Here is a 25,313-nt window from a genome sequence, read left to right on the forward strand (position 1 = left end):
TTGCCCGTGGCCTGAAGTATACTGAAGCCTGCATCCAGGGACACGGTCACTGAATCAGATGGGCGGTGGTGTGAGGAAGAGAAGGATGGCCTGTGGCTGGCCATTTTCTCCTTCTGGAACCTCCTGTGTATAGTCTCATAGCTTGGGAGGTGGTGAAGCTGGAGGTGGAATCCCCACCCAGGAGCACGTTGAACACGCCGTGCCACTAGCAAAGTGCAAGCACACAAACGTTTTAAAATGGGATAACTTGAGATAAAGTGTGGGAAAAATTACAATTTTGTACTTCATTGTGTTTATTTTATGCTTTAGTGTTGATGCTATTTGGAGCTACTTATGGGTTGGGCCCATAGTGTCTTGTATGAAGGTCTTAATCTGGCTCTGGTTAGTACACCTCAACCGTTAGAAACATGGTACATGTTTCTTCAGGGTTTTGGATATTGAGCTGTAACAAAATGTAAATTCTGCTAGTTGACAAAACACTGGAATTGTATCAGACACGTTAGAGTGTATACTCATGCGTACAGAGTTAGTAATGATACTCATTTTGGTGCCTCCACATAATGGATTCAATCCTGATAGGAACTAAAAAAGGCATTGAGATTATTACATGTCTGAAGACTATGCTAGTCACATTTTTGGCTTTTGCTTTCCAATTTTTCAATCAGGAGCTGGTAGCTACCTTAAAAGATTGCTTCGTCCAATTCTGTTGGTTACATATGTGATGAAACTCAGGCTCCACCTTAGAATTTTGGGAAGCCTTTTCAAAGCTTCAAACACCTATTCAGGTCGAACTTGAACTTGGATACATGGAGTTGCAGCAGCATGGTTTTTGTGCTGCAGCACATTTTGGAAACAAGACACATGGAAATCAAACTTTTTTTTTTTAATAGTAGAAATAAATGCTGTTTTGGGTTGAATTGTGTCTCCTCTAAAGGTATGTTCAAGTTCTAACCCCTGGTATCTGTGTGTATGATCTTAATTTAGAAAAGGGGTCTTTGTAGCTGTAATCGTGTTAGGGTAAAGTCATACTGGATTTGGGTGGGCCTTAATCCAATGCCTAGTGTCCTTATAAGAAGAAGGAAATTTGACTTCTGGGTATATATCCAAAGGAAATGATATCCTCTTGAAGAGCTCTGCACCCCTATGTTCACTGCAGCATTATTTACCATAGTCAGGACATAGGACATGGGGGCGCCTGGGTGGCTCAGTCAGTTGAGCATCCAACTCTTGATTTTGGCTCAGGTCATGATCCCAGGGTTGTGGGATTGAGCCCTGCGTTGGGCTCTGGGCTGACAGCATGGGGCCTTCTTGGGACTCTCCGTCTCTGTCTCTCTCTCTCCCCCTCTTCCCTACCCTCCTTTGCCTTTTACCCCCTTTTCAGTCTCTCTCAAACTATATTCAAGTGTCAATGGATGAGTGGATAAAATGCATGTGTATATATGTATATATATACAAACACACAGACACAGGAAAATTATTCAACCATAAACATGGAAATCTGCCATTTGCACCAACATGGATGGAACTTGAAGGCATTATACCAAGTGAAATAAGGCAGAGAAGGACAAATTCTGTATGATTTCACTTAAATGAAAATCTAAAAAAACAAAAACAAAAAAACACAACTCCTAGAAACAGCAGTATACTGGTGCTTCATAGGGGTGGGGGACAATGGGTGAATGTGGTCAAAGGGTACACACTTCCAGTTGTAAGATGAGGAAATTCTGGAGATCTAATGATCCCCAGAAGGCAGCATGATGATTATAGTTAATAATGTATACTTGAAATTGCTTAGAAAGGAGGTCTTACCACACACAGAGGTAACCATGTGAGGTAAAGGATGTGTTCACTAAACTTTTTGTAGTCATTTCCCAATATATATGTATGCCATTTCACCTTGTACACTGTAAACTTACACACAGTTATGTCAATTATATCCCCATAAAGATGGGAGAAATTTTTATTTAAGGTGGGAAATTTGGACACAGAGAATGCCATGAGACAATGGAGGCGCAGACTGGATTTATCTGCAAGCCAAGGATCACCAAGGATTGCCAGTAACCAGGAGGGGCATGGAGTAATTCTCAGAGCCTCCAGAAGAAACCAATCCTGCTGACAGCTTGGTTATGGTTTTCTGGCCTGAACTGTTAAGAATAGATTTCTGTTGTTTTAAAGCTATCCAGTTTGTGGTAATTGTTGCAGTCATCACAGAAAAGTAAAAATAAATTCTAATGCAGAAAATTAATATCTAGAAATATGACCCACATTATAATTTTGTAAAATCACTTTTCTCCCCTAAGTTTGTATACCAGTGCAAAGGGGTATAGTGAGATACTGCATGCACACTCAGATACAAATCATAAAGGCAACATTTGATGCAACTGAGAGCAAAATGCTTTAGCTTCCAGTTGGAGCCTTGAGGTTTCTCTCTCTCTCTCTCTCTTTCATTTATTTATTTTGAGAGAGCACGAGTCAGGTAGGGGCAGAGGGAGAGGGAGAGAGAATTCCAAGCAGGCTCTGTCAGCACAGAGCCCCCCCCCACCCCCCGGAACTAGAGCTCACCACTTGGGAGATCATGACCTGAGCCGAGATCAAGAGTCGGACCTTTAACCCACCGAGCCACCTAGGCCTCCAGAGGTTTCTCTCCTAAGCTCATTTCTTCTCTCTTAAAAAACAAAATCCTGAAAGTGACCTTATTATGCTTTCTTAAGAAAAGGAGTCCATAGTTCCTCTACTTAGTCTCAGGTGAAATGCAGTAAACAATGAGTAAAAAGCACAGATTCTCCTCGTGTCTCACAAGTGTTCCCAGCAGACTGCAGTTCTAACGACAAAGCCAAAAGCACATTTTGTGCCATATCCTGAAACACAACTAATAAACCCAGGAGGCCTCGGGGAAACATAACCAGTAGTTCTCCCTTATCCCCAGTTCTCAGATGAAGACTCCACTGGAGTTGATTCCTTGAATAACACCTGCCTTAGCCAGGGCTTGACCATGAAGGGAACTTCCTTTCCTGAAAGGACTCGAGGATGTCATTCCAATATGGCAAAAGAGCCTGAATCGTGTGAACTAGTTTTTATCTCCATCTACTTCCATACGCAATCTATTCGACTGGACACAAGCGGCATTAACTGCTGAAAGACCCAAGTAACGCACAAGGATGCCCGGTGGCAACGGGCATCGGGAGTGGACTGGTGTGCACGTTTCTGGGCACAGAGGGGAGGAGGAGGAAGGGAAGGCGGTGGTTCCTTGGACTGAGAAACAGCGGGGCAAGCCCCCTGTGTGCCCAAGGAGCGCTGGCTTCACAGGAAGGAGCGGCTTTCGGAGCTGACGGGGTGCCGTCTTTGACCCTCTGTATCTTCTGCACCTAGGCGGCCTGAGTTCCACTGGAGGAGGGGGCGCTGGGCTAACTGACGGTCTGGAGCTTCAGCCCGTGCTCAAAGGCTGGGTTTTTGTAGGCCACCAGGTGCGTGTCGTAGCGCCGCGGGTGTGGCGTCCGGGCCCGCCGGCACAGACAGGCGGAGAGCAGCAGGGTGGCGACGAGCAGCAGGGCGCAGGCGGCGCACAGCCCCGCGAAGATGAGCACGAAGCTGGGCTTGGTGGTGAAGGCGGCGCACGCCCGCGTCCAGCCCGAGGCCCGCGCCCGGCTCAGGCCCGCCCGGTTGGCCGCCAGGACGCACACGCGGTACGTGGTGCCCGGCGAGAGCCCGTACAGGGGGTGCTGCCGGGCGGTGGCATAGATGTCCGCCACCACCGACGCCGACTGGTTGCCCGGCCGGCCCTCGGGAGAGTAGCGGATCTGGTAGCCGCGCACCACCGAGTTGGGGGCGCACCAGCGCACGAGCGCCGACGTGTCCGTGGTCTCGGTCACCGCCTGCAGCGTGGGGGGGTCCGGGACGGTGTCTTCCCCGCTGAGCCCGGGGCACCGGCACCGCGAGAGCCGCTGCAGCTCGGCGCACGGGGTCTGGAGGTGCTTGCAGGGCTGGTAATCACAGGGGACGTCCTGGGGAGGCGCTCCCACCTCCTCCTTCTTCCCCGCCCCTTCCTCCTCCTCCTCCTCACTGGAGTCGTCCAACAGCAAGATTGGAATCGTGTCCTCGGAAGGACTCGGGTGGGGCACCTGCGGGGTGGCCTGTGGCCTGTGGTCGGGCTGGGGCATCCTCACCGGGTTCCAGGAGGTAGGGAAGAGCCCAAGGTGTTTGCTGGTGGATGGGGTGGCGGCAGCTGGGATGCCAGACTCATGGGCAAGCCTGGCGGCGTGCTCTGTCTCGGCTGTGCTTGCAGCCCTGCGCAGAGCGCTAGAGTTGCTGGAATCTGCTGGGGAGATGGCAGCGGAGGGGGTGGTCCCCGTCCTGATGCCACTGCGCGACATTGTGGAGGAATCCGCAGGGAGGGAGGGGGTCTTGGTGACACTCTGTCTGACTTCCAAAGGTGGAGTAAAGGGGGCTGTGCTCTGTGGGGTGGCAGGACTCTGTGTAGATAGTGCGTGGGTGACGGGAACAGAGTAGGTCGAGTTGGAATCCAGGAGGGTAGTGCTTTGGTCCAAATGGCACATACTGGGCAGATAGGACAGCGAAAGAGGGGCTGAGAAGGTGTCTTGGGATCCTGCCGCTGGTGTGCACACAGTGTCTGCTGCCCTAGAGGGGAGGCCAACCAGTTAGAGGGTATTCGGCATCAGGGCCGCTTGTGTGCTGGGCTTTGAGTCCTCGGTGCAGACAATTGCTCCCCTCAAACTGTCTCAACATGCTACACACTCTACCTGCTTCACTCACTGACCCTCAGGGCAACCTGTGGAGGAGACACTCCCACTGGGCAGAGAAAGAAACCCAAGCTCAGCAAGAGGAACTGACTGCCCAAGACAGCAAGTGGCAGAACCAACACCCAGGGCCAGCACTGTGAATGGTGGTCCAGATTCTCCCAGTGTGGTCTGCCATCTTGTTCTCACCTGTCTGCTTCCTGGCTGAGTACCAGTAACAATACTCACACTAGCCAACGTTTTCTGAGTGCTTGCCATGTGCTAGTGACTACTGTCAGCACTTAACTGTATCAACTAATTTAATCTGTATAACCTTAGGAGGTACGTTATTATCCCCATTTTACAGATGAAGAAATAGAGGCACAGAGAGGTTAAAGCCATGCAGCCAAAATCAATAGTAGTAAGTGCTGTGAAGAGGCTGCACTCTCAACCTCTTTTTTTTTTCTTCTTTCTTTCTCAGTCTTCATTTTTTTCAACCTCCTTATTAATACTGTAGTGAGACCCTTCACTGCAAAGGGCCTAGCTACTTATCTTTGGAGGTAACACGAAGGGGATGGGGGTAGACTGAGCCCTGTTTCACAGCTGGGTTTGCGTGGGACGTGAGAAAAAAAACACACAGGATGGGGGGGGTTGTGGTGTCTCCTAAAGTGAGCTGCAAGAAGGAGAGTTTAGCTAGTGGAGCTGGTTTGAGAGTATTCAGGATCAGAAGTGTCCCATGACAGCCCTGCCCCGCCCCGTTCTCTCCTGGTGGCCAGCCTGGGCATGGCTCCCCACTGTAAAAACAGCTCTTGTAGCCAACAGCCAATGGGAAGTCTGAAAGACTTCTTTTTTTCCATTGTCCCATAAGAGCCCATCGGTCTTGGACTGAATGATGCAGGAGACCAGGCTACATCTTAGGGACTCAGTAGAGGGGCCTGGTGGTTAAGAGCACAGTTTTCGAGGAAGACAGATCCTGCCTCCTCTGCCCAGAAGCTGCATGAACCTAAGTGAGCACTTCCTCTCTTTGGGCCCCAACCCACTCATCTGTAAAATGGGGCAATGATAAGATTGCCTTGGCAGAGACAAGCTAGCTGTTCACTTAGCCCATTCTTCCCCCCCCCCCCCCCCCCCCCCCCCCCCGCCTACTGGGCATACAACTAGACTACATTTCCTAGCCTCCCTTGTGATAGGTGTGGCCTCTGACTGACATCTGGCCACTGAGATGTGAGTGGAAGTGATGAGCGCCCCCCTCCTCCTGGCTTGGCCCATTAAAACCACCATGTCTGTTCCTCCATGCTCTCTGCTACTCTGGCTGGCTGCAATAAAAGGCCGTTCTCCTTGGGGGCCCTGCGTGTGACTCTCTGGGGGTGGCCACCCTGCCCAACACTGCTATACTGCCCAAGGTGAGCAAGGCAAATGCTGTGAGAACTTCAGCTCACCCCTCAGTCATCTGCTTTGTAAATGTATTACCTGCTTAGGACAGTCCTCTTTGCATCCTTCAGGAGCCAGGACAATTCACAGCTGCAAATGAGGGGGTTGCCGAAGAGGTTAATGGTTAGGACCTGGGAGGAATGCAGACTCCAAGGAGGGAAGGAACTCAAGTTGCAGCTGAAATACACAAAAAATCCATTAAGTCAGGCTTTATTTTATTTTATTTTATTTTAAATGTATTTATTTATTTTTGAGAGAGAGAGAGAGAGAGAGAGAGAGAGAGAGAGAGAGAGAAAGCGCAAGTAGGTAAGGGGCAGAGAGAGAGATTGGGAGACAGAAAATTCCACGTTATCAGCACAGCCCCCCTAACGTGGGGCTCAACCTCATGAACCGTGAGATCATGATCTGAGCTGAAACCAAGAGTCGGATGCTCAACCAAAAGAGGCACCCCAAGTCAGGCTTTAAAAATCAAGTCAAGACTATCCCCAGAGAGCCATGGTGGTGTCATGGCAAAACCATCCTGTTAGGGCTTAGGTGATACTACTTTGGATAAAACTCTTAATGACCTTAGACTTCATTTTTTGTCATCTGTAAAGTGGAGATACCAACCCAATTCAGTCGCTGTCACCCCTCATATCAAATGAAGACAATACTCTCTTGCCCACTGTTGTATCAAAAAAGAGTCTGTGATAACGAAAATGTTTGTAAGTGTAAATCTCCACACAAAAGTAAGGTATTGTTATTCCAGACCCAGTCACAAGAAGTGACAGAAACTGTTTATTAATGAGAACACTCTTGAATATATACTCTTGCAGTTGAACTGTAGCTGATGACACTCAACACCAGTCCTTTGGAACACGCCTCACTGAAGTGTATCAGTGAAGCTCTTGTGAGTACAGAATTTCCCCAAAACTTAGTAGCTTAAAACAACAAATATTTATTCTTATGCTTCTGTGGTTCTTGTGGTCTGGGCAAGTTCAGCTAGGGCTGGAAGATCTAAGATGGCCTCACATACATGGAGCCTCCACTAGGCTGGGGCCCCTCTTCATGCGCCCTTCATCATTCAGGAGGCTAGCTAGCCCCAGGCTAGTGCATATGGTGGTGGAGGGGTCCCCACCATCGAAGAGGGGAAAGCTCCAATCCTCCGCAACTGCTTTTAAGTCTCACCTCACATCACTTTTGCTAATGCCACACTTGCCTAAGCCGGTCACATGGCCAAGCCAAGCTTCTAGAGGTGGAGAATAGACTCCACTTCTTGACAGGGGGAGCTGCAAAGTCACATTGAGAAGGGGTGTGTCTACAAGGGTGGGAGGATTTATTGGGGCCGTTTTGCAAAGGGTTTAGAACACCCAGCAATGGCAGGGCCCCTCCCAACACTCAGTTCTTTCTTCCCTAGGGTCTTACAGAGCATTTGGCCTCAACGTTTTCAACTCCCCAAGCCCCTTAGCCTCCTTTACATATACCCAGTCACAATTTATCTAGAGCAACAGGAGCTGCACTTTCCCTTCAGGTTTCTTCTTACCAAAGGCTGGCTTTCCTCCATCTGCCTGGGAACCATGTGCCTTCCCCAACTGCTCTGAGGGGGCTACTCATGTACTAGAGGAGGAAGGACCCACTCCCCAGGTCTGCTCTAACACTCCGGGGTGGTGGGGACCTGGCAGCTGTTCCCGTGGGACACCAGACATATGTGTGTGCTATTTATATTGAAATTCAACGCACACATATGGGTATATACATATATATGCACACATGTGAGTATATACATACATGTGCTTGTTTTAGGAGATTTCACAGAGCTAGAGTAGAAATCTTAGAATGAGAGTTTACTTAGCACTTCAGCACACGAAGGAAATATTGCTCTTTTTGCCTGAAGGGAGAGAGGAAAGGATTATCGTATTTTTGAGCAGGTAACATTGCCCAGTGCTTTACATCCATTATCTCATGTTGACATCATTAGGACAGTTCAGCGAGGTAATAATATTTTGCTCATTTTACAGATAAGGAAAATGTGTCCTTTCCTTCTCTGGTGGTCATATCTGCCACCAATGTGACTTGCACTTGATAAAATCAAGTTGAATTACCACCCACATGCTGAGGGATGGCTCACATCCTGGTGCATGCCTGTATGTCTCTACATCTGAACTGACAGAGCCCTAGTGTGAAAGAAGTTTCCATTTGCTCTCTCTTTTCACTCTTTGCTGAAATACCGCCCCTCCCTCCTGCATGTCAGAGGGGACTGTGGAGAGCTTTGGGCATGCTGGGTTGGCAGAGCAGCCAGGAAGGTGCCCATCCCCTCTCTAGTGGGTGCTCCCTATGTCAGGGCAGCCAAACATCACTCAGGATTTATCACGGCCTCCTGGGGGAGGTTGTGGGTGAGCTAAGGAGAGCCAAGAGCAGGCCAGGCTGAAAAGGGGGAGAGAGGGTCCAGTAGGTCAGATAGCATTTAATGAGCTTCTGAAGCTTGAGAGCACCCAGAAAGCAAGTGGCTCCTCCCCACCCCCAGTTGGAGCACAGGTGGTGCAGTGGGGGGCCTAGGATGAGCCAGAAGGAATTAAATCCTGTCCTTCATAAAGCACTGCAGTGTTTTCATTTGGTAGGAGACTCCATCAGATTATGATTTAGACAGATCCCTTGGCTTCTTCAGCCAAGAAGAATCTCTTGGCTGAACTGCCAGTGTTCTTAACTGGGGGTAGGAAGAGACAGGGTATGTGAAAGTGGATGGAGTCAGGATTTGAGCCAGGGCAGTTTGGCTCCACACCTCATACCTTAGACACAAGTCTGAAGCTCAGAAGAGGAGTCTGAGCCAGAGAGGACATTACACTCACCACCATCACCACCACCATCATCATCACAATTACCATCCACTATCACCGATTCACGATCATTACCCACATCATCACCATCACCACCATCACTGTTACTGCCATCCTTCCCATCACCTTCTTCACAGCCACCATCATCTTCACGAATGTTACAGCATGGGCCCTGTGCCAGGCGCTGAGCTAAGAGCTCTGTGTGCCTGTTCTATTTGTTTTGCTGTCATGACAAGCCCCAGAGTGAATAGTCCAGCTGTGGCTGGGGCTAGCAGAGAAAGGAGAGATGTGGCTACATTGGAAGTGATGATAGGGCAAAGGTGCCAGCTTCCCAGGGCCCAGATGTGGGCCCTCAGGAAAGCAGGCAGCCTGGAGTCATCTTCAAAGTGACACTGCCCTTCCTGTTGAAGTCACCTTCCTGTTGAGAAGGAGGGTGAATGTAGTGATACTTCAGATAAGTAGGCCTGAAAGCACTGACCTGGGGTCCCAACTGCAAGAAGGACCCTTCTAGCCTTTCACCTTTCCTCCTTGGCCCGTTCAAACCTTGGAAGGCTGAAATAAACACCTGGGGAAGCAGGTGGATCCATAGATAGAAAAGAACCTGATGCCTCATCCCCTGTTTCCGCTACAAGTTTCTCATCCTGGGCTTAAAGGGAAGTTTACATACATGAGACTTTGGAGTTTTAGTATTACTCTGGAGAAGACTGAGTTCCATGGTTATTAGGCTGATGCACTATCTGGTACCTGACCACGATATCACCCAAAGGATGAGGAAGAACAGAAGCCCCGAGAGGACGGGAAGGAGCAGAGGGAGAAGAATCAAGGTCTGGTTAGTTCTATAAAATGGTTACACGTGTTCAACTTAGCGCAGTGGCAGAAATCAGTTATGTGATTCAGATGGGTCTTAGGAACACTTACTTCGGGGCGCCTGGGTGGCTCGGTTCATTAAGCGTCCGACTTCGGCTCCAGGCATGATCTCATGGTTTGCAAGTTCAAGCCCCGCATCAGGCCCTCTGCCGTCAGCACAGAGCCTGCTTTGGATCTTCTGTCCCCCCGCCCCTCCGTTGCTTGCTCTCTGTCTGTCTCTCTTTCTCAAAAAATAAACATTAAAAAAAAGAAAGAAAGAAACACTTACTTCTGGAATACAAGGACCTGTAGGCGAGGAGTGTCTTCGAAGATGTGTGTGTGGACAAAGGTAAGTGCTGAAGAGTCTTGACAATCCAGCTGCTGCAAGTCAGGGGTCATCTTGAAAATGTCCCCCTCCAGGGTTCTCAGCCTGGGCATCTTCCTCAGGTGGAGAGACCTGAGCTTTCTCAGGTCTCTGATCCACCCGGACTGAACTGAAACACAGAGGGGGAACTGCCCACTACCCAGGAAGACATCAAGAGGCTAGCCCAGCATTAAGGAAACAAAGAGGGACAAAGTGAGTCATGAAGATCATTGCTGAGCATGGGCACAGTTAACAGCTTTGGGAATCTAGAAGCATAGCCATTTCAGCTGGAAGAGCCCTCAGAGACCGCCTGTCTGTCCTTCCTGCCTGCCTGCCCGCCCCGGGGCAGCCAAGGTAAGAGAGGAGAATGACAGGCCCAGGGCCACACAGCTGGGTGGGAGCAGAACCAGGACTTGAACCCAGGACACTGTCTCCAAGGCCTCTGCTGCCCCACCCTCTTGTTAAACACCCTCTTGTTCACTCTGATGGCTACAAGGACTGGAGACATTTTTGAGAGAGGTGAGGAAGTAGGAGAGGAGGAGCAAGGCTGGATGAGGGCCCAGAACCTAGCTTCGTGGCTCTCTTAACAAATGGAGACCATACCACTTCCCCTGCTTCCCATTCTCGCTCTTTTTTCTGTCTGTGGTGGAACAGGTGATTACAGACACATGAAGTGTTTTTTTTTAAAAATAAAACCAACCTTGTGAATTAGAGTCAGAACATGGCCAAGTACAGGGGAGCTGGTATTCTCACCTCCCTCCTGTGTCTTGTTTGAAAGACCCAACGTTCACAGAATTCACAGAACAATTCGAGTCAACCAAGTAGGAAGACCAATGAATTCACCCTCAGGACATCTGTTGCTTTGGGTTAGCACGAGCTGTGAGACCACAGGCCAGTCGTCGCCTTCCCGTCCATGCCCTTCCCCCGCTTTGTGAAGCAGAGATAGATAATAACAGTCCCCACCTCTTGGGCTTCCAGGAGTTAACTCCCTATGTTAGATAATAATAATTCCCACCTCCTGGGCCTCCGGAAGTTGACCCCACTGTGGCCCTTCGAACAGGGCCCGCTGGGCTTTGGAAGTCGAGGTGGGGTTAGTTTCCAGCCGTCCTGGCCCACCCCGGCACAGGGCGCCCGGTAGCCACCCCTAGAGGAAGTTCACGGCCTTGCCCCGGAGGGCATGCCTAGCCCGGCTCCCAACTCCCGGCGCGGCCCGGACTCACCCTGCTCCAGGGACGTGCCGCTGAGGTCCAGGACCTCGAGCGCGCCGCCCGCCCCCGCGAAGGCCGCGTCTGCGATGCCCGCCCCGGGGTCGCGGCCGAGCTCGGTGCAGGAGAGGTTGAGGAGGCGCAGCGCGGGGAGGCAGGCGAAGGCCCCGGGCTGCAGCTCCCGCAGCGGGTTCCCGGCGAGCGCCAGCGAGCGGAGGCCGGGCAGAGCGGGCCCGGCGCAGGGCGGCAGCGCGGCCAGCCGGTTGTAGCTGAGGTCCAGCGTGTGCAGCCCCGCCGGCCCCCCGGGGCCCCAGCGCAGCGCCGCCATGCGGTTGTGGCGCAGCGTCAGCACCTGCAGCTGCGGCAGGTGGCCGAGCTCGGCCGCGCTCAGGGAGCGCAGCAGGTTGTGGCTGCCGTCGAGGCTGCGCAGCGTGGGCGGCAGACAGTCGGGCAGGCGCTCCAGGCTGCTGTTGGCGAGGGTCAACGTCGTGGCTCCCGCGACGGGCAGCCCCTCGCAGGGGGAGACCGTGGCGTTGCTGGCCCCGCTCTCCCAGGGGCCCTGCTGAGTCAGCCGGAAAAGAGGGGCCCTCTCCTGGGGAGGCCCTGCCCAGCTGGGGCGCAGCAGCAGCGGCAGCAGGAACCACCACATGGTGCGTGGCTGGGGAGAGAAGAGCGGGACAGCCCCTTAAAGCCAGCAAACGTCCCCCGCTACCCTCGGGCTCTGAGGAGAAGCACAGGCCCTGGATGTACCCTGAAGGGCGGGGGACGCTCCTGTGACACCTGACGTTCCTGCTCCCAGCGATGCCTTTCCCCCTAATTCCCTTGTGGCTCAGCATCCACAGGTGACCGCTTGCAGAAGGCCTCCTTCATCTGTCCCCTCTGGCCTTGAACTTTCAAGTAACCTCCTTCCTTGTCCCCATTGCATGAGCTTCTGGAGGGAAGAGACTGTGCTCTTTATTACTGTAAACTTTCCCCAGGTCCACAGATGCTGCTCCAGAAACATCTATTAATAATGAGCCAGTGCATGACTCCCGTCAGGATAAGCCCTATTGGAATAGAAACATGGAACTTCTGGAAGATTTTATCAATTCCAGGGAAACTCAGTTGCCTCAATTTTCCCCCTGAGAACTGCCCAGCCACAGGTCAGTCTGTTTTGCATGTGATCTGGTTTGCAGGTCATGTTTTATTGTAAATTTTTTAATGTTTATTTATTTTTGAGAGAGAGGGAGAGACAGAGCATGAACAGGGGAGGAGCAAAGAGACAGGGAGACAGAATCCGAAGCAGGCTCCGGGCTGTCAGCACAGAGTCCAACTCGGGGCTCAGACTCACAGGCCTCAAGATCATGACCTGAGCCAAAGTTGGATGCCTAACCGACCGAGCCACCCAGGCACCCCTTATTTTAAAGCAAGTTCTGAAGGCAGAACTTTCTGTTGAGAGGGCTCTTTCCTGAGAGGTTCGCTTTGGGAAAAAAAAGAGCCCCCAGAAAGCTGTGAGGGTTAAGAACGTGGAGTCAAGATTTCCCGGTCTCATGCTGGTCCCAGAGAAAGCTAGGGCCCCTGAGGTCAGCCTTGCTCTGGAGGGATGGCTGAAGGCTCCTAGGTGTGGAGTTTCTAGAGTACCCAGAATTTCTCAGAGCAGCTGGGAGATCAGGTAGGGGTAGATCATGTGGCCGTGGGCTGGTTTGGGAGCGGCAAAGTTACTTCTAACCAGGCTTGGCCTTGAGGTCACTGCTTCATATAGCCCCACTTCCTCTACCCTGCTGTCTCTGCTGGCCACCAGGTTTCAGAGCAGCCAGGCTACAGGGGAAGGGCTTCCCTCCTGCTAGTTGGGGGTCAAGGCAATGAGAAGGATCCTGAAAACTGAGGCCAGGAGTCCACCCATCCGGCAATGTGTCATACTCACCCTAAGCTGTCCTTTAGGAGTGTAGCACCCCCGGATGCCCCTTTGCAGTCCTCTATCTTGTCTTGCAGATTCCAGGGGTCAGTGACTTAGCCGCTAAACTGTGAATTCCAGAGGGAGGCCTGTTTCCCAGGTGCCCCTGCTCCCGGCCCCACCCACTACAAGGGCCTGAGATACTCCAGTCCCTGCAGCCCCTCCCTCCCCACCAAGACAGTATGGTTCTTAGCCCACGCTTTCACTGCCTGTCTCCCTCCTCCCCCACTGGGCCTGAACCTGCTCTTTTTTAGGCCTGGCACCTCCTCCCTGCCCTCCCCCATCTTCACCTCTCCTGACACTGCCTTTTGGGGGCCTGACAAAGGGAGGGAGTCAGCTCTCCTTGGCTGAAGGGAGTGCTGAGGGCTCAAGGGTGCAGTGATGCAGAGGCAGCACAGTCACCTCCCAGGAATCTGATCCTCCTGCCAGGTAGTTCCCACTCCTGGGATGGTGGGAGGCTGAATGATCAGCTGGAATGAGGGGGAAGCCCTCTTCCCAAGGAGGAAGGCACCCCAGTCCGTAGGAAAGCTTGCAGAGCTTCAGAGGACAAAGTGGCAGGAGAAGAGGTCCTCAGAGGAGCCTGGGGAGCAGGGGCAGGCTCGAGCCAGATCCAGGAGTCCCCAAGAACGCTGGGGTTGGTTTCTCTAGGACCCAGTTCGGTGACATCATGGATGTTTGTCTCTCCATCTTGTGAAGATAAATAAAGAGGGCAGAAATGCAGAAAGAACATTTCTGCCTTAGGACTGAAGTGGTTGATGCTGAAGCTGTGACGATGCTAAAAATGCTTCGTTTAGAGCAGAGCCTTTCTTCTCCAGAGTTCCAAGACTGGCCATTTTATCTGAGAGCCTTTGATCTTCACCCCCCACCCTCATCCCCTTCCTGCCACCGCTCCCAGGCCCGGGGTTAATCATCCCCAGCATTGTGCACACAGACAAGGACCAGAACTTCATGGATCTGTCCCCCTGTCAGTCCTTATCTGAGTAGCCCTGAGGAACTCCAGGACACCTCGAGACTGGCATATTGTGTTAATTGGATAATTGCAAGTCCCCTGGGATCTCCTTTGAGGCCTTCTCTACTCACAGCCTCAAAATACCAGCCGAAGTGCCAGTCTGGGGCTTGCTGCTCGGAAGCATTCTTTCGTCTGGCCCAGGTGGGGGGCAGGGAGAGGCCTGTTCTGTACAACCCTGTCTGGGGCAGTGCAGTCACTGTCCAGGGAGCCAGAGACTAGGCTCCAGTGCCCCTCCCTTCCAACCTTCTCTCAGAGTTAAACCAGCCAGGTCTACCCTACAGGCTGGCAGGGGTTTAGGGAGTGCAGGCTGGTCTCCCCAGATGTGAGGGGCCAAATCTATTGAAACAGGGACCCTGATGAGGAAAGCAGTGGTCCCCCCCACTGCCATGGAGGCCTATAAAAGAAGATCCCAGTGAATGTTGGGTGCTCCTCTGTACTCCAGTGGGGTAAGGGGTCTGGAGAGACCAGGGCTGAGTAAGCCCACTGAGGCATTGCCCTGCACTTGCCCAGAGCCCCAGGCCTTCTGAGCCAACTTCTTGTCCCTGCTGCTTGCTGGCTACCTCATCCATGGTGGCAAAGTCCTGGCCTGGACAGGCTGACCCAATGTCTGAGCTTGGCCATCTGGTTTGCTCTGGCCCACGCCCCTTGTGGGCTGCCCAGTTGAGCTTTGAGCTGGAGAGTCTGGTGGCAGACGCTTCATGGCAGAGCTTGCTTCCTGGTGGCTGGTTGGCCTTGCCCCAGTGGGTGCACTCTGCTTGTCACCACACCATCTTTTAAAAATTGAGCATCTGTTACAGTCAGAGCCTAATGCCATATGCATGATCTCATTGAATCCTCACCAGGTACTATTATTCCCATGGTACAGATAAGGAAACAGGTTCACAGGGGCTGCCTAGACTAGCTAGTCTCTCTGGCTTAACCACTCCTTCATGCTGCCTTCCATAGGCCTCAACATTTGACACTGTAATACTCCCTGTAAGCACAAGAGAACCTTTTCCAAATATTTAGATAGACCCAAATTATGCAAGCAGCCAGGACAGTTGGGAAATTCCTTTTCCTAGTTGAGCAGCTCATTTTCAGAAGAAACCTCTTGTACCCCTGAGGGCGCAGGACTGAGGCAGATACCTGGGCAGGGCCACTGGGCACCTCTCAGGAAGGCCCTGGCCATCTTTTTCAGCCCCTTCTCTTCCAGCCCCTTTGGGAGGTCAGGAAAAGATGACTGAAGTGTTTGTCCCGTCTGGACAAGGATGCTAAGGTCCCACAACAGAGTCCTGGAGACAATACGTTTGTGTCTTCCAAATCCCATGCCATGTCCTGACCTCCATCACTTTACCCAAGTGGCTTCCTCTGCCTAGGTGCTCTCCCCCTTGACCACCTGGCTTTCCATTTAAGCTTACTTTTCCATATCTACTCTGAGGTCTTTCAAGAGCTGACCTTGAGATAAGGACTTCGGAGCAGGTAGTTTATTGGGGTTGGTGGCCCCAAGGAGCATGGATAGGGAATAGGAAATGAGTTAGGGAAAGTAAGCCACTACAGGTGCCTTAATGAGCTGATCACTCAATCCCATTGGGTTTGAGCATACTTGATCAGGATCAAGTGGGAGAGGAATTGGGGCATTTACCTGCCAGCTTCTGTTTCTTGTTGGCTTGAGGGTTCTTCTTGGGGCTTCAACTCCCTGACATGCCTGGCTTGTCCTGAGCATGGATTGAGTGGGCTAGGAGTGGGCACCAAAAGCCTCAGCTATAGCACCCTTCAAGATTTTGCCCAGGCAGGCCCTTCTTGGTGTTCTCTCTGACCTAGGCCAACTGCCATCAGGTGGATTGACATGGCATCGTTCTAAAATATTTTATTTATTTATTTTGAGAGAGGGAGTGGGCAAGTAGGGGAGGGGCAGAGAGAGGAAAAGAGAGAGAATCCCAAGCAGGCTCCGTGCGGTCAGCGCAGAGCCCAGCATGGGGCTCGAACTCACAAACCATGAGATCGTGACCCGAGCTGAAATCAAGAATCAGACGCTAAACCGACTGAGCCACCTAAGCTCCCTGACATGGCATCTCTCTAATATATGGATTAAAACTTCCTGAGAACTGCGCCACGTTGTTGTTCTCAGTAGTCCTGGTGCCCGGTGTGGAACCTGGCACTCCGGAGAAATGTTCGCTAAATGAATGGGAAGAGTATGTGGCGAGTCACGGTGTCCTCCACAGTGCCAGGAGTGGATGGGGCAGGACTCAAAACAGTAAACATAGAATTCCCAGGCCCGCCAGCATCCCAGCATTGAAAGAGCTCAGGTGAGGGTTGACAAGGGGTATGGTGGGTGGGGGTGGAAGTGGAAGGAGAGAATTGGGTCACAAAGAAATTTCCAACTCAGACTCCTGACACTCTCATGGATTTTTTGGGGAAAGATCACATGGAAGAAGATCGCAAGGTCAGAGTGTTAATAAAACCAAAGCCTGCAGAAGAAAAAAAATGAGCCAGCAATTAATTATACATTTGGCCACACTCCTTTTCTGGATTTAGATCAAAATCAGACTTGTGGATTCTTGGCCTTAAGAGTGACATTACAACGTGTCTGGTTCTACCCTCCCCTGTCCACTTTAGAGGGAGAAAATGGCCCTAGAGAGGGAAATTGGCTTATCTGAGGTCACAGAGGTGAATCCTAGCAATCTAGTGAGAAGGAAGGGTGACCTCATTCTCCCTATTCTATTCTGGGCTCATCTGCATAGCCATCTGCATAGTCGATCGGGTTTCACCTGCCCTGGCATTAGCAGGGTCTTTCCCCGTTGGTCTGACCAATTGAACACATCTGATGAGCATCAGGTCGCTGGGCAGAATTTCTGGGGGTTCTTACCCCTGTTCTCTCCAACCTATCCCCAGAACTCCAGAAATGAATACCCCTAATATAGGTTGCCCCAGAGATCCAGAATTGGTGCTTCCCCAGGAGTCATGTCCAGCTCTGTTCACAGCTGTAGCAGCCTGGGATGCCGGCCTAGGTGGCAGGTGACTGTTCAGCCAGCTGCCTCTGCCCTGCTTTCCAGATGCCAGACAGTTCTGCTGAGGGTTCTTCCTGTAAGCGCTGGAGCCGGAATGTACTAGCTTGAAGGCTGCATTCTTCTCTGATAGAGATAAGCTGGAGGAATGGGGGAGTGTCTGAGGGAGGAGATGGTACCAGGTTGTCAGGTCTCCAGCAGCCAGCTCTCACGGAATGGAATGCAGGAAAGGGGCCTTCAGGTGGTGGGGACCAAGATGCCTGAGTGGGCTCCACTGACGTGGCTGACCTGCCTGTGAGGAAATGATCTTCAGGGAGTAAAATAGTCATGGGTTGAGAGTCCTGTTTATTCTTCTGTTGAGGTGTCCCTCAATAGCAGTAAGCTTGCAGCATAAGGATTTGTAGAATGCTTAGAGTTTTAAAAAAATGCCATTTGAGATTCTGTTAAAATTGTAGTGGGAAGGATTCAAACTGAAATGAGAGGTCAGACTTTAATCTGCCCCTTTATTTTGCACGTAGGGAGTGGGAGAAGACAGTACATGGGCTGTTTTTATAAAGCACATTCTGGAATTCATTACAGCCCGAGACAGCACATGAGTGGAAAGGTCCTAAAACTGGGGCAAGATATTGGGTTTGCATTTAAAAAAATGGGTTTTTTTTTAGTTTATTTGCTTTTGAGAGAGAGAGAGAGAGAGAGAGAGAGAGAGAGTGTGTGTGTGTGTGTGTGTGTGTGTGTGTGTGAGCAGGGGAGGGACAGAGAGAGAGGGACACGCAGAATCCCCAGCAGGCTCCAGGCTCTGAGCTGTCAGCACAGAGCCCGACCCAGGGCTCGAACTCACAAATCGCGAGATCGTGACCTGAACCGAAGTCGGATGCTTAAAAGACTGAGCCATCCAGGTGCCCCACTGGGTTTGCATTTTAATGCTGCTCCTTTTTTTTATAAGAATTATTTATATTATTCTTTTATAAGAATTTATAAGAATTCTTTTATAAGAATTTTTTATAAGAATTATTTATAAGAATACAGCATCTGTATTCTTGAGCTTCTGTCTCATATTTCTCATCTATAAGTAAATAGATCAGTCCAGGGTTAACAATTCAGCACACACGTCCCTGAGAACATGCCAGTGCATGCCCTAGGTGCTCGGTGTATAAAATGGGGACTCAGAGATGAATAAGACCTGAACCATGCCCTTCAAGCAGTTCCCAGTCTAGAAGGGGTGGAAGACAGAGAAAAGTCACCATCAGTGTGAGTACACTATCTTCTTGTCACAGAAGGCTGAAATGCAAGCTCTGTTAGCCCAGGGAACGTGTGTCTAGCTTGTTCACTTCTGCATCCCAGAGTCTGGCAGTACCTGCATACAATGGGTATTTAAGAAACATTTGCTGAATGAGGGGCCCTCTGGGTGGCTCAGGCGGTTGAGCATCTGGCTTCAGCTCAGGTCATGATCTCACAGTTGGTGGGTTTGAGCCCCATGTCGGGCTCTGTGCTGACAGCTCAGAGCCTGGAGCCTGCTTCGCATTCTGTGTCTCCCTCTAACACTGCCCTTCCCCTGCTCACACTCTGTCTCTCAAAAATAAAGAAACATTAAAAAAAATTAAAAAAGAAACATTTGCTGAACAATGAGCATTTATTAACTATGTCCTTCGCTTCTTTTGTTTCTGATCAGTTCTATTTCCTTTCTTTGGGATTTTCCACAGAACAGTGATGGTTTGCTTGTATAGACTTTTTAGTATGTTAAAGAAGATTCTTCCCGAAGCAAAAGTATTCAAGTTGCATACACAAGGTCATAATTTAGAATCTTACAGAGCTTGGATGTTGTTTATTCCCCGTTGCTACAGCGACTTGCAGACACGATAACATTTTGTTGAAAGAAAAAATGCACACTATCCATCAAGCACATGAGCATGTGCTTAATGTTATTACTTAACGTGGAAATGCAAATTCGAACCACAATGAGATACTACTGTGCACCCACCAGAATGACCAAAATTAAAGGGACTGAGAGGACCAAGTTTGGGAAAGGGTGTGGAGTAAGTAGAATTATTAGACACTGCTGGTGCGAATGTCAGACGGTGCAGCTACTTTGGAAAATTGGCAGTTTTTTAATTAATTATTTTAAATTTATTGTTTAATTTACATCTAAGTTAGCATATGGTGCAACAATGATTTCAGTAGATTCCTTAATGCCCCTTACCCATTTAGCCCATCCCCCCTCCCACAACCCCTCCAGCAGCCCTCTGTTTGTTCTCTATATTTTAGAGTCTCTTATGTTTTGTCCCTCTTTCTGTTTGTATATTATTTTTGCTTCCCTTCCCTTATGTTCATCTCTTTTTGTATCTCAAAGTCCTCATATGAGCGAAGTCATATGATATTTGTCTTCTATGACTGACTAATTTCACTTAGCATGATACTCTCCAGTCCATCCATGTAGTTGCAAATGGCAAGATTTCATTCTTTTTGATTGCCAAGTATACCACATCTTCTTTATCCATTCATCCATCGATGGACATTTGGGCGCTTTCCATACTTTGGCTATTGTCGATAGTGCTGCTATAAACATGGGGGTGCATGTGTCCCTTTGAAACAGCACACCTGTATCCCTTGGATAAATGCCTAGTAGTGTAATTGCTGGGTCGTAGGGTAGATCTATGTTTAATTTTTTGAGGAACCTCCATACTGTTTTCCAGAGTGGCTGCATCAGCTTGCATTCCCCAAAACTGGCAGTTTTGATGAATGACAAGCATATATCTACATAATGACTCAGCAGGTGCACTCTTGATACTCAAGAGAAATGAGCATATATATCCACCAAAAGAATGTTTATAACAACTTTATTCATGAAGGCCCCAAACTGAACACAACCCAAAGGGCTATAAGTAGGAAAATGAATACATAAATTATGGCATAGTCATACGACGGCACAGTCACAGTGAACAATGAACTCAACAACAGAGATGATTCTCACAGACACTTTGTTGAACAGCAGAAGCCAGGCACAAGAGTTTGTACTATATGGTTCCATTTATGTGAAGTTCGAGAAGAGACAAAACTAATCAATCTTCAGAATAGTGGTTATTTAAAAAAAAATTTTTTTTAACGTTTATTTATTTTTGAAACAGAGAGAGACAGAGCATGAACAGGGGAGGGGCAGAGAGAGAGGAAGGCACAGAATCTGAAACAGGCTCCAGGCTCTGAGCTGTCAGCACAGAGCCTGATGCAGGGCTCGAACTCACGGACCATGAGATCATGACCTGAGCTGAAGTTGGACGCTTAACCGACCAAGCCACCCAGGCGCCCCAGAATAGTGGTTATTTTTGAAGAGCATCTGAGGTGCATGGCTCAGTATGTATTAAGGAATTGGAGGTATGACAAGACCTGGTGTGTTGAGGGAATGGACAGTTCAATATGGTAGGAGACTAGCAGGAGCCATGGTGGAGGAATGTAGGGAGAAGACATCGGAAACATTATTTGGGGGTCATTTTGTAAAAGGCTTTGTTGTGATCATTAGCGCTATTTGCCACGTATTTCAGCTCTTCTTCCTTCTGGTCACTCAGTAAGATTATACTTCCTGGCCCCTTGTGGTTGAATGTTTCCATATTTTGTTCTGGCCAATGAGTATCACTTCCAGACAATGCATTTAGCTGCGGGTGTGAGACCCTCCAGGGCTCTCTCTTCCCCTCTGAAAATTGGCAGTATTTGGGAAGGTGGCTGTTGTGTCAGCCTGGGTCCTTAGGAAGACCAGAGTTCCCCTGAGGCTGCTGTGCCTATATTGGGAAATAGTAAGTGAATATGATAATTACAGATTACAGTAAGAATTGTAACAGACTGATGTGATGTAAAGGAATTGGGGAGGAGAGTGGAGGTGGTCATCGGAAGGCTTGCTTCATTTGCACTGAGGCCTGGGGTGGGATGGAGCTGTCAAGCAAAGGGCCATGGGGAATAATATTCCAGAGCAAATGAGCAAAGATTTGGAAGCAGGAAAGAGCCTGCTGTGTGTGAGTCACAGAAAGCAGATCTTTGTGGCTAGAGGATGGTGGGAGAGGGGACAGGTGGGAAGGGATGTGATTAAGGGGGTTGTGTTAAAGGTCACTCTAGTTGCTGTATCTATCTATTGTAGGCAAGAGAGCTACATTAAGGGGGTGTTGAAAGTGTCCAAGGGGGAGGAGATGATGCTGGTTTGACAGTGAGGATAGCGAACGTGGAGAAGAGTGTTCACATTTGAAATATGTTGTGAAAGTGGGATCCACAAGACTTGTAAGTGGGTTGGAAGTGAGGTGTGGTAGGCTGGATAATGGCCCCAAAGACACACACATTTTAATTGCTGGAACCTGTAGATGTTACTTAAATGGCAACAGGAGTTTGCATATGAGATTAAGGTAAGAGTCTTGAGATGGAGAGATTATCCTGGATCATCTGGATGGGCTCCTGATGGAAGCACAGGTGTCTTTATAAGATAGAGGCAGAGGGAGAGTTTACTACAGAGAAGAGGAAGGCCATGTGGAGACTGAAGGAAGATGCTATGTTATGGGCTTTGAAGATAGAGGAAGGGGCACCTGGGTGGCTCAGTCAGTTAAGCATATGGCTCTTGATTGCAGCTCAGGTCATGATCTCACAGTTCATGAGATTGAACCCTGTGTCGGGCTCTGTGCTGACAGCAGGAAGCCTGCTTGGGAGTCTGTCTCTCTCCTCTCTCTCTTTCTTTCTATCTCTCTTTCTCTCTCAGTTTCTCTCTCTCCCCCTCTCCCTCTTTCTCCCTCTGTCTCCACCCCTCCCCTGCTCATGCTCTCTCTCCCCCTTCCTCAAAACAAATAAATATACTTAACTAATGAAGATAGGAGGAGGGTCTAGGAATGCAGAAGCTAGAAAGGCAAGGACATGGATTGTCCCCAATCCCTCCTGAGGGAGTATGGCTCTGCTGGCACTTTGATTTGGGCTCAGGGAAACTGATTTCAGAATGCTCATTTCTAGAACTCTGAGAGAATAAATGCATATGTCATTGTTTTTATTGTGGTAAAATATTGTGGTAAAATAAAAACAATATGTATCATTTTAACCACTCCTTAGGTATACAATTCAGTGGCATTAAATACATTCATAATGTTGTGTAACTGTTATCTATGCCTGAAACATTGCTGTCATCACAACAAAAACTTTACTCATTAAATGACAACTCTCCTTTCTCTGCCTCCCCAACTGCTGGTAACCTCTGTTCTACTCTCTGTCTCTATATTGGTCTATTCTAGATACCTCCTCTCAGTGGAATCGTACAATATTTGTCCTTTGTCTGGCTTATGTCACCAGGCATAATGTTTAATGTTTGTTTGTTTATTTATTTATTTATTTATTTGAGAGAGAGAGAGCACGAGCAGGGGAGAGGCAGAGAGAGAGGGAGATACAGAATATGAAGTAGGCTCCAGGCTCTGAGGTATCAGCACACAACACGGGGCTCAAACTCACAAACCATGAGATCATGACTTAGCCAAAGTTGGGCGTTTCACCAACTGAGCCACTCAGGTACCCTTCACATAATGTTTAATGCCAAGGTCAATCATGTTGTAGCATATATCAAAATTTCGTTCCTTTTTGTGGCTGAATGATATTGTATATTGTTTTAATTGTGGTGATTTGTTATAGCAGCTAGGGAAAACTAATACATGAGGGATGAGAGAAAAAGTATCAAGCATGATCCCTAAGCCGCTTGGGTGGCTCAGTTGGGTAAGTGTCTGACTTTTGATTTAGGCTCAGGGCATGATCTCCCGGGTTGTGAGATCAAGCCCTGCGTTGGGCTCTGTGCTGACAGCACAGAGTCTGCCTGGGATTCTCTCCCCCAACTCTCTGCCCCACCCCTGCTGGTGCGCTTGCTCGCTCTCACTCTCACTCTGTCACTCTCACTCTCTCTCTCTTTCTCTCTCAAAATAAATAAATAAACATTAAAAAAAATGATGATCCCTAAGTTCTTGGACCTGAGGACATTGAAAGGATTGATGGACTGAGAGGCCATTTACTGGGAAAGAGAAGTCTAAGACAGCAACAGATTTGGGGGAGGAAAATCATAGGCTCTGTTTTGACCATATTAAGTTTGAGATGTCTGTTAGACCTACAAGGAGATACTGAGGGAGATAACTGGACATCCAACTGGAATTCTGGGGAGAGGTCAGAGCTGGAAATTTACATTTGGGAGGCATCACCATATAGATGGTGCTTGAAGCCAGTAGACTGGTTGAGGCCACCTAGGGCAAGTGCGTAGAAAGAGAAGAGAAGAGGAACAAGCCAACATTTGCTAGTGGAACAGAGGAAGAGAAATCAGCCTAGCAGGCTGAGAGAAAGCCAGGGAGGTAGGAGAAAAATCAGGAAAATTTGGAATCATGAAAGTTAAGAGAGAACAATGTTTCATTAAGAGGGGCACAGCCAGCCAGGTTTTGACAGACTAAATAATGGAGGACTTTTATGAGCTGGACAAGAGAAGGGTTGATTGGGGGTGGGGGGGGGAGGGACAGAAGCCAGAGAGGAGTGAGTTAAGGGCATGAGAAAATATGTGTTAGCTTTCCTACGTATTCGGAGAACTTTTGCTGTGAGCAGGAGCAGAAAAATGGGGCAGAGTTCAAACCTTTTATAAGGTGGGGAATATCGTTGTAGTTATCTATGGCTGCCCAGTAAGTACCCCCAAAACTTAGTGGCTTAAAGCAACATTTATTCTATTCTATTACATGATTTTTGAGGGTCAGGAATTTGGTCGGAGTTTGGCTAGATGACTCTTTCGTTCCATTTAGCATTGATTAGTCATTGGTAGTATTCAGCTGTTCAGTGGACTGGTTTTGAGGCTTCAAGATGGATTTGCTCATGGGTCTGGCACCTTGGTAGGGATGACCTGAGGGCCGGGCTCTGCTGAGATTGTCGGTTGGAGTGCCTACTTGTGGCTTCCCTAGCATGGTGGCCTCAGGGCTCGAAGAGGGAGTATCCTGTGGACAAAACAGAAGCTACATGGCCTTTTATGACTTACAGTTAGAAGTCACATAGCATTACTCTTGCTGTACTCTATTGGTCAATCCAGCCACAAGCCTACTCAGATTTAGGGTGAGGGGACTCAGATCCCGTCTCTTGATGGAAGGACACTGAGAGAGTTTGTAGCTGTATTTTAAAACCCCCAAAGAGAGAGAACATGTTTGCAGTCTGATGGGAATGTGTCAAGAGATGGGGAGAAGAGAATGATGCAAGAGAGAGAGGAGGAAACTGCAGGAATTGAGTGCTTTGGAGGTCATGAGGGGACAGTCCTCAGAAGGCTGTGGATTAGGCACTTTTCCAACTGAGGCAAGAGGGAAGAAAGACATTGTGAGGACAGATGAAGAGTGAAGAGATGAGGCTCTTCCCATATGATGACATCACTGTGCTCAGTAACATGCAGGTCATTCTGTTACAGATCATCAGCTGAGGGTAGGTGTTGAGGCGGGTTGAAAAGAAAAGAAGGTATGAAATGGTAATATCAGAGAGTTGGAATGTTAAGTATTTTTTTGAAAAGATTTTAACAGTGATGGCTTTTTGTCATTACTGAAAATAGTATAGATTGTAAGTACATGATGATGAATCCTTAATAATATATTAAGAAAATTACTTTTTTAGTGATTATTAATTATACCAACTGTTTATGGAACCTATCTGAGATACTCTAAATTCTAGGAAGTTCTGACCAATTCTTTTAGATGGGATCACATGATACTATATTTCCATTTTGTTGCTGGAGGAACTAGCATTAGTTTCATGAAGTAAGCCTGAGAAAGAACCCAAGATTAGAGCTCTGAGATCATTTTCTTAGGAGAATTGAGAACATGTTTATTTTACTTGAAGAGGATGTTTGGATCATCACCTCCTGAGAGTGAATTAAAAAAATTATCTGGCAAGGGTTGGTCTTGAGCAAAGGTACTTGGTAAATGATGTCGTTTTACAGATGATGCTTTCAAGTGTTGAAAACATGTTTGTAATGCTTGTTCTAGAATT

General features: G+C 48.9%; 1 protein-coding gene across 1 annotated transcript; it reads right to left on the reverse strand.

The window, feature by feature from the left end:
• Window positions 1–2,800: 2,800 nt before the first annotated feature.
• On the reverse strand, window positions 2,801–13,548 carry LRRN4 (leucine rich repeat neuronal 4). The gene is made up of 5 exons (XM_027069597.2): window positions 13,296–13,548; window positions 11,408–12,050; window positions 10,113–10,317; window positions 6,204–6,341; window positions 2,801–4,635 (listed from the first exon to the last, which is right to left on the reverse strand). The coding sequence occupies exons 2-5, from the start codon at window positions 12,039–12,041 to the stop codon at window positions 3,405–3,407; spliced, it is 2,208 nt and encodes a 735-aa protein (XP_026925398.2). The 5' UTR covers window positions 12,042–12,050; window positions 13,296–13,548; the 3' UTR covers window positions 2,801–3,404.
• Window positions 13,549–25,313: the final 11,765 nt, after the last annotated feature.

This window comes from Acinonyx jubatus, chromosome A3 (genome assembly GCF_027475565.1).
Source record: "Acinonyx jubatus isolate Ajub_Pintada_27869175 chromosome A3, VMU_Ajub_asm_v1.0, whole genome shotgun sequence".
Taxonomy (NCBI): Eukaryota; Metazoa; Chordata; class Mammalia; order Carnivora; family Felidae; genus Acinonyx; species Acinonyx jubatus.